Source organism: Panthera pardus, unplaced genomic scaffold (assembly GCF_024362965.1).
Source record: "Panthera pardus isolate Hobbes unplaced genomic scaffold, ASM2436296v1 HiC_scaffold_13, whole genome shotgun sequence".
NCBI lineage: Eukaryota > Metazoa > Chordata > Mammalia > Carnivora > Felidae > Panthera > Panthera pardus.
The window spans coordinates 54,416,224-54,435,833 of NW_026526688.1; the positions used below are offsets into that span (position 1 = coordinate 54,416,224).

General features: G+C 35.5%; 1 protein-coding gene across 1 annotated transcript in view; it reads left to right on the forward strand.

The window, feature by feature from the left end:
- The window catches only part of FBXO8 (F-box protein 8), a 45,185-nt gene extending 31,995 nt beyond the window's left edge, over window positions 1-13,190 (forward strand). The window contains exons 4-6 of the mRNA XM_019440978.2: window positions 9,923-10,041; window positions 11,219-11,415; window positions 12,556-13,190. Coding sequence (XP_019296523.1) covers window positions 9,923-10,041; window positions 11,219-11,415; window positions 12,556-12,743 — 504 coding nt within the window. The 3' untranslated portion in view covers window positions 12,744-13,190. The remainder of the gene's footprint in view (window positions 1-9,922; window positions 10,042-11,218; window positions 11,416-12,555) is intronic.
- Window positions 13,191-19,610: the final 6,420 nt, after the last annotated feature.

Here is a 19,610-nt window from a genome sequence, read left to right on the forward strand (position 1 = left end):
ATTTACAAACAGTTTCGTGAAAGAAGGGGCTTTTCCCAAAAGCTGAAGCTTACGTCAGCTACCAGCAACTTGTCAATAATATTAGCTATTAGTACTTATTTATCATTTAAGAATTACCTTCATGTTCTTCACCTTATTTACTTATCCCTGTCATGAGAGTGATACTTTTGGAGACTACTAGAACTCAGTGTGATTCTTTTTCTGTTTGAGTGTATTAGAATTAATTAATAGGAACTTTTAATTGTTATTTAAAACCTAGATAATGACATTTATGTTATTTTGTCTGATGTCATTGCTTTCTCTCCTATGAAAAAGAAGCGCAACGATCTGTCTTACATTTCTCCTCCATTTTCCCTGGACTCCATTAGAAGTATTTTCCGTTTTTGTTTTGATTTTCTTTGAACTGCCCCTCCTTTATGTAAGATTTCCTTTTGACATCTTTTGGCTGCAAATAATTTAGGGTATATATATATGACTATTCTTAGCAGTTCATCAACATTGTGCACTTCGATGTATGGAAAAGTCCTCCATAAATTTGTTCCAGGAAGCTGAAATCCAATCCAATTTCATTCCATATTCCATACTTAAAAAAATGAATAGTATGATTCTTCACTATTCTCTAGAATCTTTTATTCTGAGCAATTTCAGTAAGGAATTGGCTGCAATATATCAGCATTTTCTCTTCACGCCTATCACTTCCTCCACATAAGCATGGACAATGTGTGCTCTGTTTTTCCTAGGGAAGAGATAAGACAAATCTGCAGTTCAGATTTCAAACTGACATCAAAATTATCTTCACATTTCTTTCCCAGTTGTCATTACCTCCTTTCCTCTTATTTATAGCTAAGTCACACAGAGGCTTTCTGTGAATAGCCTACTTACAGGCACCTCAGTAAGAGGTAAACTTCATTTACTACTCTTATAATCTTTTCATATAGGACAACTTTAACAACTTGAGCCTAGTTTTTACTTTAGTCTTTGAATCTAGTAACTAGATTAGGAATAATGATTATAATATGTATAAATAGACTAAATTTTAATGAATAAATGAAATAACATTACATTTCTAAAGTACATGTGGTAAGTCAGTGTTACAACAGAGGAGAGTGGTGTGGATACTTCCAGAAGAAAACACTGCAAAAGTTAGTGGGTAAAATGAAGCGAAATGACACAATAAAAACATTGATACCTAGTCTTAAAATGTGCTCATTAGGTAATCTTCTGCATTTATTTTGCTGCAGCTAAAAAGCACCGTGTTGATTTATTACTTGAACAGTATATATGCCCAAATGAATCTCACCTGTTCAAGTTCTATGTGGGTTTTTTACCCCTTAATTATAAAGTGAATACATATTCTCTGATTAAATATGGAGAGTGAGAACTGCTGATTGAACAAAAATTAGTAGGTTTTATATTTTGCTTCAGTGATCCTGAAAGTACTGTAAAAAAAGAAGAAATAATATCAGAGCAGTCGTCTGAACCATTGTTGCTGTTTTCTAGCAAGACAGTGGGGTACTCCATGTGACCTATGGAGGGCTGCCCCTCTGAACTAATTATTTTTACTATCCAGAAAATAACCATCCATAATAGTTTTTGTATCTCAATTTTTACATTACTTTTAATGCAAAACGATGACATTTCAATTGCTCGTTTCACTGAGGTTAAAATGCATATATGAATATTATTATGTCAATTCTTACTGAAAGAAAAAGTAGAAATCTAGATTGAACTCTTCTGTCTTATAAAAATTTATTGTTAAAATTTAAGGATCAGTATTTTAAAAGTCCTCTAATAAAGTCCTCTAAAAAAATTAAATGCAGTGTCCGTTTTGCTTTCCATTATATAATTATATTAGCATTATATTATGCTGTAAGGGCAGATTTATTGCCTGAAAAGTAGTAGCCATGGCAAATTTGAGCAAAGGCAAATTTGAGCAAAATTAGCTAGAACCCATCTTTTTTCTAAATTTCTTTATTAGGCTGTTCTGAAGGATACAAGGGTACCCCTTACTTTGTCACAATTTTGCTATATACACGATTGGTTTTTTTTTTTTAATTTTTTTTTTAACGTTTATTTATTTTTGAGACAGAGAGAGACAGAGCATGAATGGGGGAGGGTCAGAGAGAGGGAGACACAGAATCTGAAACAGGCTCCAGGCTCTGAGCTGTAGCACAGGGGCATGATGCGGGGCTCGAACTCACGGACCGCGAGATCGTGACCTGAGCCGAAGTCGGCGCTCAACCGACTGAGCCACCCAGGCTCCCCAACACGATTGTTTTTATTGATACAGGCTGCTACACGATGTTTCTGCCAAGCGTCTATGCAAATAGCCAGTACTGTCGGTACCAGTAGTCAGTGTTTGGTTTTTTGAATTAAGACTTTATAATTTTTTTAAGTCAGTTTTAGGTGTGTAACAAGAGTTGATTCTTTTGCATTTGGCTTTGCATACCTAGTGTTTTAGAATTCACTCTGTTCCTAAATGTATGATTTCTGACCCTGAACATAAGTATGGTAGATTTGGCTTTTGAAGTACACCATGGATAATGACTTTAATCGATAAGTAAGGCTTTATTAAAAGGGGAGAGAAAACGTGGGTATCGATGTAATAGAAGAAATGAAACAAAGTAAAGGTATCTTAAAATGAATTCTGTGAAAAGAGCCATTCTTACAGTCATAACATAGATAAATTACATAGGTGACTAAGCCCCAACACATCGTTTTCCTCATTTTGAATTCCTTCTTAATATTGGCATAAGCTGTCTATTCATGATTTCTTGAATTGTTTGTTTGCCTCCTAAACAAATTACATCAAAACAGCTCACTACTCTAATTTGACCGTGTAAATCTTGGGGCTGTCATTTGTATAACCATTTTTAGTGACATACTCTGTGCTGTCTACAAAATTTCTTAATTGTTCTCTCTTGGATTGCTGTAAACATGCGTTCTATTAAAGAAAACGTAACATGAATTGACATTCATGTCACCTGGGTTCTCGCTGCCGCCTGGTGCTCCTTTTGTTTATTCCCTGTTGTGCCTGAACCGTTGTAGATAGACATCTTCAGCACTTCACTGGGAGATCCAATTCAGCTCTCTTTTCCAACTCTTTCTAGATGGTTCGTCCATCCGAAGAAGAAAACCAATATGCACTCTGCTTTTTGCCTTTATCACTTTCTTAACGTAACCTGTCTCCTAGCCATTACTACTGCCCTGTCCTCCAGGCTCAGAAATCATTATCAACTCCCTGTGTCTGCTTTTGGTCCAAGATTTTTCTTTCCTTCTTCTGATCAGCTTCGTTATTTCCCATTATTCTATCTTCTGTCTCACTTTTTTGTTCCTTTGCTTTTTCCATCTTTATGGTCTTTGCCTCCCGTTGGTTTCGAATTTCGGTTACCGTATTTTTTACTTCGGCCTGGTTTTAAGCTCTTTTATCACTGTGGTAAGGGACTCCCTGATGTCTTCTGTGCTTTTCTCAAGGCCAGCTAGCAATCTTATGACTGTTACTTTAAATCCTGGATGAGGCATGTTACTTGGATCTGTTTCAATTAGATCCCTGGCTGTGACCATTTCTTGTTCTTTCTTTTGGGATAAATTCCTCCATCTTGGCATTTTGTCTAGGTCTCTTCTTCTGCATGTTAGGAAAGCTGTTATGTTTCCTGCTGCTGAGAGTAATGGTTTTATGAAGAAGACACCGTACGATGTCCAGGGCCTGGCGCTTCAGGAAGTGTCTCCGGAGCATGTTGTGTGTACTCCGCAGCTGTGTTATGTCCGCTCTATCCCTCAGGCCGGTCCTCCTCTGCAGGGATTCTTGTTTCCTCCAGTGGGGAGTGTTTAGACCTCGGCCAGCATGGCGAGTTGTAACTTTTTTCAGTCCTTTCCCCTGCTCCCCTTTTCTCTACCTTGCTACTCCCATTATCTCCTCCTGCTCCTTACGTCAATCTTTTACTCACTCTGCTGGTTCTCTTTCTTTCTTTCTTCTTCGACGTGCATGGGTCAAGATTTTCTTGAAAAACCGTGTCTCCCTTATTGACCTTTAATGTTGCCGTTTATTTTTCCCATCTTTATACTAATACATTTATCAGGTGAGTGGGCTATCGGTTTCTTTACCTTGAGCTCATTCCTTAGCTTTCTTCTTAGACTTGAGTCCCCATTACTCTGAGGAAAGAGACTTTGAAAGGTACTACTTTCTCTTTCTTTTCTCCCTGTCACAAAATCCATTACCCTCTTTCCACGTGTTCATCTCTTTGAGCTCCCTAAAAGAAAAAGGAAACCAGCCTTGTTTTATGCCAGACACTTTCAAATCTTCACAATAGCCACTTAAATAAGATTTTTACTGATTAGGAAACCGAGGTTCCAAAAGTTTGCGTAAATTATGTTCACAAGATCATGAAATGGCAGGGCGATGATTTGGTCTCTCTTGGAACAACTAGGCTCTTTCTCTTTCTGTACTTTGGAATTGCACTGTATACCCCTTTCTTTACATTTCAAAGACTTTTACCCCCGGGACATTATTGTATCCCTGCGTTATTCATTACCTACTCCTTTACCGATTCTTCTTATTCAGGATCCTTAATCTGTACCTTCAACCCTCACTCACTTTTTTCATTATCTTATTACATTGCCAACTGCTTCCTCTGCCTTTCTAGTTGTACCTATCATCACCTGAAATTCAACATTTCAAAGTCCACACTCATTACTCTTTCCTTTAATTCAGCACCGTCTATAAACTGTGGAGTTTTTTGCTTTGTTTTTTTACCCCTGTCAGGCATTTCCCTTTTCATCTCAGCCAGAAACATCAGTTACCTTTATCTTTCACTTTTCATTATTCATTGGCGCATGGTTCCATGTGCTCTCACTTCTCATTTTTATATATATAGCACATGGATTTTGTATATATGTGTGTATATATATGCATATATGTGTGTGTATATATATACACACATATATATGTGTGTATATATGTGTATATATATATATGTATATATATACATATGATTTTAGAATAGAATATTTCCTTTGCATTTCTGTTGCTTTTTCCACATGTTTAAGCCTGGACAATTGTAGTAGCCTACTGTCTAATTTCCATTTTATTACTTATTTATATTACTGTCAAATTTATATTGCAGGCCATTGCTTCATAATGTTAAAGTCTTCAGAGGCTTCCAGTTACATATAGGGTAGAAAATACACTTTATACCCTAAAACTCAGCCCCATTTCTCCTATAGTCTGATTCCAGACTTGCTCTGAAGTCCAAGATAGTTCGCCTGTTTTTTTGAAAATAGTCTGATTTTGGGGCGCCTGGATGGCTCAGTTGGTTAAGCAGCCGACTTCGGCTCAGGTCATGATCTTGCGGTCCGTGAGTTCAAGCCCCGCGTCAGGCTCTGTGCTGACAGCTCAGAGCCTGGAGCCTGTTTCAGATTCTGTGTCTCCCTCTCGCTGACCCTCCCCTGTTCATGCTCTGTCTCTCTCTGTCTCAAAAATAAATAAAAATGTTAAAAAAAAATTGAAAATAGTCTGATTTTTTTTTTTAATCTTCTAATGCTTTGGCTCATATGATAGAATATCGACTAAAATATTCCTCTCCTGTGTTCTTCTCATTCTGGGCTATGTAAACCCCTACCATTCCTTCAGAGTAGATATTCCAGGAAACATGATTCAAATACCCTTTCCTACAGTGATTTTTTGTTTAATTGAACTACTGAAATGCTTATTTTTCATACCAGTTCATTTAGGCCTTAGTTGACTGTCTTGTGTCATTGATTTGTCACACATGCCTAGTGTGGTTATTTGTGTACCTGTCTCATCTCCCCAGATAAATTTTAAATTTGCTTAATGCAAAACTTTCATACTTTTCAGTGTCTGTCACTGAATACCTTGCATATTTACCATTTGCTTAATACATTGTAAATGAAGATGTAGATGTAAATGAAGATGTAATTTTAATAGGTTTGTTTTGATTCAGTGTTTCAGAAATGCTTTTAAAGAAGATGCATAGCTATCTATATGAATATATACACATACACACAGACATACATATGTCAGTTTTACAAACTAGTCTCTGGGTATTCATCTTTATATTTAAATTTAAAGTTAAATGGATACTTTAAAAGAAATCACATTACGAAGGAATTTAGGATTTGTAATATGAATATTATTTATGTTTATGATTTTCTGGAGAAATATGAATCCTAATGTCTATATGCAATCTATCTTCATAATAAGAATTTTATTTATCCCCCTGTAACTTTCCTTTAAAAAATTTTTTTAACGTTTATTTATTATTGAGAGACAGACAGAGACAGAGCATGATCATGGGAGGGGCAGAGAGAAGGGGAGACACAGAATCTGAAGCAGGCTCCAGGCTCTGAGCTGTTAGCACAGAACCTGACGCAGGGCTTGAACCCACAAACTACGAGATCATGATCTGAGCTGAAGTCAGAGGCTTAACCGACTGAGCCATCCAGGCATCCCACTGTAACTTTCCTTTAATACCATTCATTAAATAAAATCCATTTTGGTCAATAGTTTTCTTCCAGATGACAGAAACTTCCCTTTATGCTATGGAGCCAATTCATGAAAGGACTGACTCCGTCATGATTTATCTTTGAGTTATACAGCAACAAAAATTAAATTAACCAAATGACAAACTATTAGCCTTGAACAGCTATAGCTCAGAAGCACGATCTTCCTTACATGGCACAAGCCTGCCTCCTTATTACTGACATTTAGTAACCATACTCCTACATCATCTAAAATAGGATTTCTAACCTGAAGTTCTTAGATGGGCTTCAGGCATAAATACATATATATATGTATGTATGTACATATATATGTATATATATATATATATATATACGTACATACATACATATATGGGCTTCTGAGTGGCTCAGTGGGTTACGCATTTGACTTTGGCTCAGGTCATGATCTCACAGTTTGTGAGTTCAAGCCCCACATAGGGCTCTGTGCTGACAGCTCAGAAACTGCTTCTGATCCTCTGTCTTCCTCTCTCTCTGTCCCTGTCCCTTTTTCTCTTTCACGCAAACACACTTTCTCTCTTTTAAAACAAAATGTTTTAAAATGTGTGTGTGCATTATTCTGGGAAGACGTTCTATAACTTTCATCAGCTTAAGATCTTCACTGAAATTACAGGGTCTATCTTTTTTCCTTATGATAAAGCCTTTCAGGTGTCTTAATCTTAAACTTCTTTCCTAAGTATCTTTTTTAGGCCTAATATCCCTAGATGCCTCAACTCTTCATTATCTAACAGGACTTCTAGACCCTTCAACAATCTTATCAGGTCTTGATTTCCTTTATCCAGATAAGTTCTAGTTTATCAATATGGCCCATAAAATGTGACATCCAGAATCAGACACTTTTATAGTGAATTATGTAGACAGTAGTGAGCTACAGACTTCTTTTTTTTTCTGGAAACTATGTTAATATAAACTAACATTAATGTTCATGATTTGCTTTGTGAGACACCACATACATAGCTCACCCTGCTGAGAGCTCTAGTCCTGAAAAGTAACTAACATGCTATGTGGTCTGAAGGGAACTCTCTGTACCATTCTTCTAAAACTATATTGAAAATAAAAAAAAAAATAGTTATACCACTTATTAAACAAATGTACAGTTATTCAACAGGTCTCATACTATGTTTTCTTTTGTGGTTCCATGCTTACATAATAAGATAGGAATTCGAATGATTGCTAGCTTGCTTATTGAAGAAAATTATAATCTGTCTCATGCCTTTTCCCATTTCACATCCCTTGACCCTTCAGTCTGATAGCCCTTCTAAAGTAATCTTCCTTTCCAGAGGAATCCCAGGCTTGAAAACTGATGCCTCCTCTCCTCATAAAACCAACAGAGTTGGCTTATTTCAGGTTGTGTCCCTAGTTTTCAGGCTTCGGTTTAAAACTGACTGAGTTCATGCCTACTCCTCTGTATCTGGTTGATTTTGGAGACTTCAACATTCTTAAAACATGTGTTCCTTAAAAAAGGAAATTGTCAACAGCATATTTTTAGGATCTCACATGAGGTAAATACCAATGTTCATTTATAACTAAGAAGCATTAACTGATGTTAAAATGCACATATCATATAATTAGAGAATTATGTACTATTTAATGGATCATGCAGTGTTTTTTAATATTTTATATCATTTTAAAAAGAACTAGTTTTACATGTCCTAAATATTGGCTTACAAGTAGGTATAAATAAAGAACCTATTACATAATATTTAGTTGGCATTCCTCTTTGAATCACTTAGATTAAAATTAAGCACTGGTAATACTTCTGAAAAATTGCTATTCTTTTAAGTGGAGGAATTTTGGAAAGAAATCAAACCTGGAAACTTTTGCTAAATAGATCATTTAAAACATACAGTCAACTCTCGATTATTCAAACTAATGGAGGAAAGGATGGAACAAGCATTAATATTTCTTTAGTTCCTGCCCCTCAGATAACTGCCGAGAGCTTCATTCCAAATTCTTGGGCTTTCCATCTTGACCATGTTACATTTCCTAGCCGTGTATCTACGATGCAGTCTGAAATGTGGCTTACAATTGAGTTGACACGAACATCTCATGTTAGATTCTGCTTTTATATACATTTCTTTAAATCGGTGCTTTAGCACTGCCTTTTACTATTAAAATTCACATGAGAAACTGATAACATTGCCATTAGGATATTATCCTGATGGCTCATAAACTTAGTTTTATATTAAAAAATCTTTTGTTTGAATTACAACTTACAGATAATTATAACCTTTCAAAAGCATTACCTCATGGTATCAAATTGCTTTTTAATTTTTTTAATATAAAAATTTTATGAGACTTTTTATTTTGAAGAGTCTTTTATAAAAATTCCTTCAACTTTTTGAATTCTTAATGGGTGCAATATTTCTGAGTACTATATGTAAGTGTTTGTAAAAGGGAAGAAATGCTGAAGGAATTTATGTGTGAAAACAGTATGTTGTGTGTATATAATACATCATTTTCTCTACTAATTAACTGCACACAGTGTGCTATTATCCAGACATAAGTATTCATGGGAACGCATGTATCTGGATAACTACGAGTTGAAATAAACACACCTGCCTTTTATTTCAATAACTGCACATTCAAATCCACATAAGGTATTTATTTGAATGTGACCTCCACATACATGAGAGAACATTGGCTTCAGTGTTCTATTTTTTTGTTGATGTTTTGTTGTTGTTGATTTAAATCTAAAGTAGGTACAGACTGTGGATAATGCTTCTCTGGAAAACTTTGCATGCAGGGAAAAGGAAATTCAAAGATAAATCCTATGAAAAACCATTGAAACTGTTTTGTTTTATTGTATTTTGCCTCACTATGTATTGAAGCTAAATTCTTGTAGAATGTAGCAGTGCTTAAAGCCAAAGTATGTGTACAGACCCTAAACCCACCTGGAATTGTGCCTACTTTAAGTTGAATAATGTATTTTTTTTTTAATTTTTGGTTTTCGGTTTGTAGAATCTTATCTCAAGTTATTCCCTTGAATAGTGTATTAGAGCATGTCTTTAAGAAATCATGTTTTCTGTTAGGCAGTGGAAGTGTTTGTTAAAAGGCTTAAAGTCTATAGCGTAGTTTCCCCTTGCCCCCACCATTTATGCCATATTTCCGTAAAGTTAGTTTTAACTGACATGAGCCAGAAAATTGAATTAGGATTTCTTTGGGAGTCTTAACTTTGAATTTCCTACTTTTCATTGCATGTAAACTATCAACCACAAGTAATAGTTTTTCAGTTCAAGTTCTAGCTTGTATTTTGCATGTTAAAGCTATAAAAAGTCTATTAATGCTGGAAAGAATTTATGGCTATTGTTCTGCTATCGCCTGATTGTTAAAATTTATAAATAAAGACCGACTTTATTTATGTAAACTTGTCTTTCTGCCATAGGGAGTGAACTACTTTATGTCCAAGGGTATCCTAGATGATTCACCAAAGGAAATAGCAAAGTTTATCTTCTGTACAAGAACACTAAATTGGAAAAAACTGAGAATCTATCTTGATGAAAGGTAAAAAAAAAAAAAAAAAATTAAGTCTTCTTTAGAATTAGCTAAGTAACGTTTTTGATGAGTTAAGCTTTTCTTTAAAAACTATACCGCATGGCAGTCATCTAGTTGAGAAATTTCTCTCGCAGCTATTTATAACTACCATTGCAGCCTAAAAGCAGACAAACAGTATGTGAACCGATGGCTTTTTTTTTTAATGTTTTTTTATTTATTTTTGAGAGAGAGAGAGCGAGCGAGCGAGCACGAGCGGGAAAGGGGCAGAGAGAGAGGGAGACACAGAATCCAAAGCAGGTTCCAGGCTCTGAGCTGTCAGCACGGAGCCTGACGAACATGGCTTTGTTCTAATAAAATTTTGTTTACAAAACAGGTAGTGGGCCCTATTTGGACCACTAGCTATAATTTGCTTACCCCTACCATAAACAATTGATATAAATTAAAGATGATGATCATACAATCATGATTGAGTTCAACAAGAGTTGAAGCATATTATACCGAAGTGTGACGATTAGAATGCCATTGATAAAAAATACTTATAATTATATATGTACACACATACTCTTACACAAGTATTTATATAGTTGTAAATAATCTAAATGTTCATAAGTAGAAAGAAGGGTACTGTGGAGCCATTAAAAAAGAATGCTTTAGATCTGTGTGTAAAGATATAGAAAGATATAGAAAGCTGTTCACAATATACCATATGAACTAGGAAAAGCAAATACTAGAAAAATATATAGTACATGTTGACATTTTTAAGTCCACATAAATAGTTGTCACCTCTGGTGGTGTGGACTGGTATGGAAAGTGAAAACTCTTAATCATTTTCATAGTTAAAAGCATAAAGAATTTTGTTCTTATTTGGATTTAGTCAAGAAGATGCTTGAAAAGAAGCTGTCCCTTCTAATGTTGCTAAATTTATTTTTTCTTCATTGTATAATTAGAATTGCTAGTTTCAGTTGCTTTATAATAACCCATTCACAAAAGATTTTAAAATTAGTGTCTTAAATAATCATAATCGGATTTTTTAATTTTAAGGATTATGTATTACTTTGTAGGATTCGCTGATCTCATAATCAGTAACAAAGTATTGTCATCCAAACAGATGATGATTTATGAGTGCTTATCATTTTCTTAGTAGAGAGATGATAATTAAAGCTGTATCTTTTTCTTTTTCCACTAGGAGAGATGTCTTGGATGACCTTGTAACATTGCATAATTTTAGAAATCAATTCTTGCCCAATGCACTGAGAGAATTTTTTCGTCATATCCATGCCCCCGAAGAGCGTGGGGAGTATCTTGAAACTCTCATAACAAAGTTCTCACATAGATTCTGTGCTTGCAACCCCGATTTAATGCGAGAACTTGGCCTTAGTCCTGGTAAGAATAAATATAGTGAATTCCTTCCATCTCCCTTCCTGCCTCCAGGTAAAAATAGTAGTATATGAGACATTTTTTCTCACCGTGGGGAAAGATAGTTTGAGTAATTATAAATAACTTCTCTTAGTACTTGTAGCAATCACTAAATATACAGAACACTACATTTATGTGAGCTTAGAGGAATAGTTTGTTATAACTGTCCTTCATATGTAGTAAACATATCATTTTATTTTTTTAAGTTTATTTATTTTGAGAGAGAGAGAGCAAGCAAGCAGGGGAGAGGCAGAGAGAGAGGGAGAGAGAGAGAATCTCATGCAGACTCCTCATTGTCAACGCGGAGCCCGAAGCAGGCTTGAACTCACGAACTATGAGATCGTGACCTGAGCCGAGACCAAGAGTCGGATGCTTACCTGACTGAGCCACCCAGGCGCCCCTAAACATACAGTTTTAGAAAGAAAATGAGACTTAGATATAAATTCTTTAAAATGATTCTGGCCTGAGCGTTGCATATTATTATTAATTTAACTAAAAACTTGAGAAATCATTTTTAAAGCTTTTCATAGTTCACATGTTACATAGGTAACACCTAGAACTTTTCTACTAAAATTTAATTTTAATATAACGAATCTTTATCATCTGTGTCTGAGTATATGTCTGTGTGTGTGTGCAGTATAGGCCAAGTATCCTGCATATTTTTTCATTTGACTGAGCTTTACTTATCTCTTCATATCAACAACTTTATCATGCTTATCTTATTAAGTGGCAATTACAAAACATTTGCCCATCATGAAATTTGATGAAAATGCTTTTACAAGGCGTACTATTTAACTTAGCTTTCTTAAGATTGCAGGATTCTGTAATAAAAACACTATAGTAGTAGCAAGTACTTGTAGCAAATAATACTAGCAAGTATCTTGAGGCTTGTTACTTTTTTGATAGGAAGCATCAAATACTGCCTTGGGCATATAAAGTCATTTTGTTATTGTCTCCTGCTGCTCAGGTTTAGCAATCTTTTTCCCTAGAAATTTACATTCTAATCTTGATTTCTTTAAATGGTGACAAGTTTTGCATTATAGGGTGCCTTGGGGACCACATTTTCCAAAGCAGCTAATAATTTGAGGTGTTTCTTTTTAATTCCAGATGCTGTCTATGTACTGTGCTACTCTTTGATTCTACTTTCCATTGACCTCACTAGCCCTCACGTGAAGAATAAGATGTCAAAAAGAGAATTTATTCGAAATACCCGTCGTGCTGCTCAAAACATTAGTGAAGATTTTGTAGGGCATCTTTATGACAACATCTACCTTATTGGCCACGTGGCTGCGTAAAAGCACAATGGCTAGGACTTCCACTATTAACTTCAAACTAAAGTTACCCAAGGACTTATTTAGCAGTTATGGGGGTTACATTAGTGCTGGTCATCCTGGCCTCTGTATACAATCAAGCTTGAGTGTATACCTTTTTTTTTCCTTTTACTCTTTTCTTTTTTAGTAATTTCCTTGGGGAGCTAAAGGATTTTGCAGAATTTTTCTTAATTTTGCTTATCATGTTTTGCACAAAGCAGAGCCATTGTCTGACACAGCTGTTTAAGAATGTTAAACTGACATTATACTCCAAGGGATGGTATATTTGTGCATTAGATTTGCTTGAAAAACTATTCGTTTTCATTCTTTTTAAAAATACCATGTAATGTGTACATATTTAATGAAAGAGATTTATAATCATAATTATTTTATTGTAAAGATTTTAACTAAAGCCTTTCCTTTTCTCTCAAACTGAGTTCTGAAATTTATTTGATTCTGATCTGAGCTTTTTACTGTCTTCATAAAAGTTGGATCTGACTTGGATGAAAACCAATACCAGTTTGTCTTTCCTTTGAACTTTGAAAAGAGTATTTATTGTTTTGTTGCTAGTAACAAGCAAAACAGGCACTTATTTTTATAATATAAATTCATCACTTGACTTTCCATTTTTAAAAGTTTCCTCATTTGTCATGTTTTAGTCTTGTCTCAATAAGTCCTTTAAGCCATTTGAGATAGCAAAATGTATTAAATCTAAGATTTACATACATAGGAACAGAATGTTATTAGAACTTATATCTGATGTCATTTGTCAAATTTTACCGTTCTCTTAACTTGATGATTTGTGTTTAGAACCAGTTGAGTAAGGGATGTTGTGAATGAATAAAGGTTCTTTATTCATTCATTCATTCATTCAATAAATATTTACCAAGGGCCTTCTGTGTATTAAACACTGTGCTAGGTAGTAGTGATACCTAGACATGGACCCTGCCTTCATAGATGTTACATGACTAGTAACAAAAGGAAAAATACAGCTTCGTGGAGAGCAAATGTATGAAGAATAGCTTAACTAATAATCATTTAATTATGACCCACTTGGTATTGAAATGGTAAAGACTAGTATATTTATATGGTAAGTCAGAAGTTTCCTGGAAATACTAAGTGCTAAGTGAAAAGCATCAGCTTTGAAATGAGACATTATGTGATGGGTCGAACTCTAGTCTGTGGGGGGAGCTTGGAGGGGCAGAAACTTGGGCTGGAGGTGTACAATCCTGGCTTCTTTAGAGATCTGATCCTAAGTAAATAGCGGTCTGGTAACATCTCAACTACAGTGATGTCCTACAGAATTTTCAGCGACACGACATAAGGTGATCAAACAATGTCAGAAGTCAAAGGGACTTTTAGACTGGGAGTAAACAAGTTCTCAGATCTTGAGGCAAGTATCTACATTTTCACATGTGCATAATTTCAAACTCCATGACAATCCTTTCTAATTTTAACTTCAAAACTAATGTATGGAAAAGTTTCTAAAGACACTAATGATAACATTATTGTTTCTATTTTCCAGTGAATGGCAGGCATCTTGCCCTCTCTAGCTCCCCCTATCTTGTCTTTTTTTTTTTTTTCTATCCCCAACTCTCCCTTACCATTAGGTCCTTTCTACATCTCTGTTTTAGCTTTACTCTCTCTTTTCTTTCCTTCTATTTCTTCTTCTTCTTTTTTGTATCTTCCATTTCCCAACTTTTTCCCTTTTCCTGGTTTATTTTCTCCACCCTGACCTGATTACCTGATTATAAATGTGGGCTGGCAATATTCTTTTTTTTTTTTTTTAGCATTTTCTTTGAAATTTTTCGAACGTATAAAAAAGATGCATAAAATGCCTGTATAACCACTGTGTAGATTCTACAAGTACATTGTAATTGTACTCACTTCACCACACATTTGTACATCCCCCTGTCCATCAATCAACCCATCTTATTGTTTTGATACAGGTAATCCCAAGTTTCAGACATCAGTACACTTCATTCCTAAAGCCTTCAACTTGTATATTGTTAGCTAGAGAGCTACCTTGTTTAAAGTTTTTTCTTTATAGGTAAAATTTACATTCAATGAAATGCATAAATCTTAGGGACACGAATCCATGAATCTTCATAAATGCATATACGTCAGTAAACCAAGCATGTATCAAGATAAGCAACTTTATGCAACCTGTTTATAGGTAATATTTGCACCCTTCACATAAAGTATAAAAACCTTGTAACCACATACAGTGTTTGCCCCATTCTTCCATTTGTTGTCTTACAGTTGTCATATGTGTTACATAGAGTGTATGTTATAAACTCCACAATATGATAGTTTGCTTTGAGTAGTCGTATGCATTTTAAACAAAAAAAAAAACCCTCCTTCATATTTACACACATTGTCATTTCGAATGCTTTTATTCCATCCCGAAAATCTAAGTTCCCTTGTAGTATCATTTATGTCAGCCTGAAAAATTTTAACATCTATTACAGTTCAGATCTCCTGCCAATTTATCATAGTTTTCTTTTACATGAAAATGCCTTTATTTTGTTTTTCTTTTTGAAGAACGCTTTTGCTGAATATATAATTCTGTGTTGACAGTTTCTTCCCCTGCCCCCTTTGATACTTTAAAGCTACTCCTCTACTGTCTTCTGGTCTCCTCTGTTTCCATTAAGAAGTCAGTGTAGGGGCACCTGGGTGGCTCAGTTGGTTAAGTGACTGACTTGGGCTCAGGACATGATCTCGCAGTTTGTGGGTCCGAGACCTGCGCCAGGCTCTGTGCTGACAGCTTATACAGAGCCTGGACCCTGCTTCTGATTCTGTGTCTCCCCCTCTCTCTGCCCCTCCAGTGCTCGTGATCTGTCTCTCTCTGTCTCTCAATAATAAGTAAACATTAAAAAAAAAAAAGTCGAATGTATTCAACGTGTTTTCTCCCTGTGTGTATAATAATGCCATTTTCCTGTCACGGTTTTATTTTGTCACATATTTTTCTGCCTCATTTTCTCTTTCCTCTCCTTTACACATGTGCTAGAACTTTTGATATCATCTCACAGATTTTTTATCTTTTTTTTCCTCTCCAACTGGATTATTTCTCTTGATCTATATTCTAGGTCACTGACTCTTCTGTAATCGTCCTTCTTTGAAGCCCATTCAATCAACTTTTTTTCTCTTAATCATGATGTTTCTTGGTTCTAGAAATTCCTTCTGGTTTTTTATAATTTACATTTCTGTACCGAGATTTCCTGTCTTCGTTTACTACAAGCACATCTTCCCTTACAACCTTGAACATAGTTAAATAGCAGCTTTAAATCTTTATCTGCTCATTTCATCCTTTTGACTGTCTCTTCTTTTGAGAATAGATTGTATTTTCCTGTTTGTTCAATATGTTAGTAATTTAGTTTTTGTCCTGGACACGGTGAATAAAATATGGTGAAACCCTGGATTATGATATATTTCTCCAAATAACTTTTTTTTTTTTTTTTTTTTTTTTTTTTAAGCTGGGAGTTAACTGGCAGAGCTCAGTTGCAAGCTCTCATTCCCCTGAAGTTGGTGGTAGCTCGGATATCAGTTTATTTCTTTAACGTGGCATCTTTTTTTGTCTGTACAGACTTCAGAGAGAAGCCAGAGTTTGGGGCACAGTTCCTACACAGAATTTAGGGCCCTCTCTGGTTCTTTTCTTGCCATTATTTCTTTCGTAATTTTCTAGCAACTGCTGTTGCCCCAAACTCTGTCCCCTGGTTCTTCAAGTCAGTGAAACCATAGGCTATTGGGCAGACTGGGGACTCACCCTCATGCAGAAAGTATAAAAATGGGAAAACTCATCCAATGCCGCCATCTTCCAAGCATTCTCTGCTCTGTAGGATCAGCCTGTATTGGATTGCTTTCCATAACTTTCAGGTAGTGGATTTCCATATTTTGTCCAGAGTTTGTGGTTTTATCTGTTCAAGGAAGAGCTATTTGGCCATCATTTGAAGTAGAACCCTCTTTGATTGGGCAGTATTCTTTTCAATACTTTTTAATCCTTTTAAAAATGATGTTATTATTGATGGAGAACACAAGCAGGGAAGGGGCAGAGGGAGAGGGAGAATCTTAAACAGGCTCCAGGCCCAGCACGAACCATGAGATCATGACCTGAGCCAAAATCAAAAGTTGGACGCTTAACCAACTGAGCCACCTTGGTGCCTTTTTTCTTCTATACTTACTGAATAAGGATTTATCCCTGGCATTTTAAAACATAAGTATGTTTAAATGCTCTAGTAAAGAAAAACTATCATAAGAAATGTTTACTGAATGCTTAACTCAATTAGAAATTCAGTGTTTTCCAGGGGAAGTCCCACTGGCTTTTGGGGAAGGATATTCATTATGGGAGACTGTTCCCTATAGCATAGGAAAGACATCAACATTCCTGGATTTTGCCTGCTAGATGCCAGTTCCATCCCTCAGTAATTGTGACGTACAAATAATGTTCCCCACGTATTTCCAAGTGCGTGAAGTTGGGAACTGGTGGACCTTCTTTCTGATAAAACAAGTTTACCTTTGTAAAACACAAACTCCTTATGGTACATCTGTTTAAAGTCTTTGAGTGTCTCCGTTTCTACAAAACTTCTGTACAACCTGGCCTCAGCTTATCTTTTTTTAAAGCCTCATCTCCAACATTCCTCAAATGGGGTCTGGTCTGTCTTTGCCTTTTACAAGCTGTTCTTTCTGAGATATCCTTCTCTCCCCTCTATATCTAAAGTTCCCCTACTCATCATCTAAGATCCACCTCAAATAGAAGTTATTCATCAAAGCTCTCAAATACTACCTTTCTATTATAAGGCCTGAACTAGGTAAGTGGCAGAGGATTTAGAAAGGATGAAGAAATAAATTTTTAAAATACTGAAAATTGACAGGATTTAGTGATTTTGGAGGAAGATTTTTGATTTAAGGGTCTGGCTGTCTGCTATCAAAGGTGTAGCTGCTAAGAGAAGCAACCAGTGGAATGAAATGGAACAGATGAGGATCCCAACTTTTGGATATTTTGTATTTGAAAGCATCAATAGAATGTTGATCGCAGCTGGAGAATAAGACTAGAGTTTCAAAAACTCAGGGCTGGATATGTAAGTTTGGGGGTCATATTAGCATGTAAAATGTGTTCGAAGTGAAGTATTGGAGAAAACTCTAAGAAGTTTGAGTAGAGAGAAGCATTTGGAAAAATGGCATTATAGGTTTTGGTAGAGGAAAAGAGGGTTTGTGAAGACGATAGAAGGACCAGAGAAGAATGGTATCCCAAGAGCTAGGGCAGTGGAGTTTCAAGAAGGTTGTTGAGCTTGCGTTTGGTGCAGCCCAACCAAGTAGTTTTTTTTTTTTCCCATCTACACTCAAGCCTCTTTGAGTCCACCTTTTCCACTTGAGGCTGAGCTCTTTAGTTAGTAGCAGTGCTAATGGCTTTTATATGGTCTCTGACCAAATATCCTCTTGCCTGGTGTGTAATCTGAGCTCTTCTGAAACCCACAAGAGTACATATGGTCCACTGCAACTCAGGCCTGTCTACACCTTCCATCCCCACTAAGGGCTGTGCTGTTTCAAGCCCGGAACACACCATATCAACGGGGTACTGCTAGTGCATTTTTCCTACACACAATCACCAGTTATGTTTTCTAATATACAGATTTTTTTTTTTTTAAGAAAGGAAGGCAAGGAAAAAATGCTTAAAACCTTTGAGTCCTCCAAATTTATCATCAACAGGATTTTTCGTAAGTACATTTTAACACTCTCTAATCTCGATGAACCCTGTATTTTCACCTTTTCATTAATTTTGCTCTGTTTTCTTCTGGAAAGCGTGTAACCTCTCCCTCACATTTACCTGTTGAAATGTTATTTGTCCCTCAAAGTCCTCTTAGACTCTTTCCCCTCCAGAGACAATTCTTGCAAGTGGAAATTTGATTCTTATATCTCCCTCAGTACCTAACACAGACCTTGGCCCAGAACAGTTCCTCAATAAATCCAACTGAATTATCTTAGATCTGGTTTAGTTTCTACATAAGCACATAAAAAGATGGCTTTGCTATGCCCGTTTAACAAATAGATATTTGGAGCTTTCAGTTGTATGCAATTTATAAATTGGAATATATTAGAGCTCTTCAAAGTATTTAAAACCACAAATTCAACTATGTATTCTAGATATATATTCATTTCTAGAGGGCTTCTAATTTTAAATATTTCAATGAATTGCAATAAGATTGTCTTTTTTTTTTCAACTTCAAGAGTTTAAGTCATTGAACTTGCCTACACGGAGCTTTGACATTTTTTACAATAGTATAAATATGGTGCTCCATGAGAGTAAGCTTATTCAAAAGTCAACATTTAAAATAATAACTTGTTTATTGTAATTGGAGTCTGTTTTCCTGTGTTTAAAGTGAACTTCTTAAATAACGCTGTTCACTGCCTACTTTCTTTGGAAGCATTCATAATTGAATACGTCCACTGTGGGAAGCCATCCTAAGGAAATAATCCAAAATAGGGAAAGGGCAGTACTTACACCATTAGTTCTGTCATTGTTTTTAATTTAAGAAAAAAAAAAAAAAAAAGGAGCTAACTGTGGAATGCCCAAAACTTGGGGCTGTTAAAACAAATAACTAGAAGATATTTGAGTGCACAGCATATCTCAGAACCTATGCTAGCCACTGGTCAAGTAGACCAAAATACATCCTTACCGTGTATTACTGTGCAGCTATGATGTTTATGAATAATATGTGAAAGCATTATAAATAATGATGAATACCAAAAGGATATGAAATTATATGTATATGTGTTCATATATATGTGCGCGCACACACACATTAACTTACGGTGTAAAACACTGAAAAAATCTATGAATGGAAAAAGACTGGA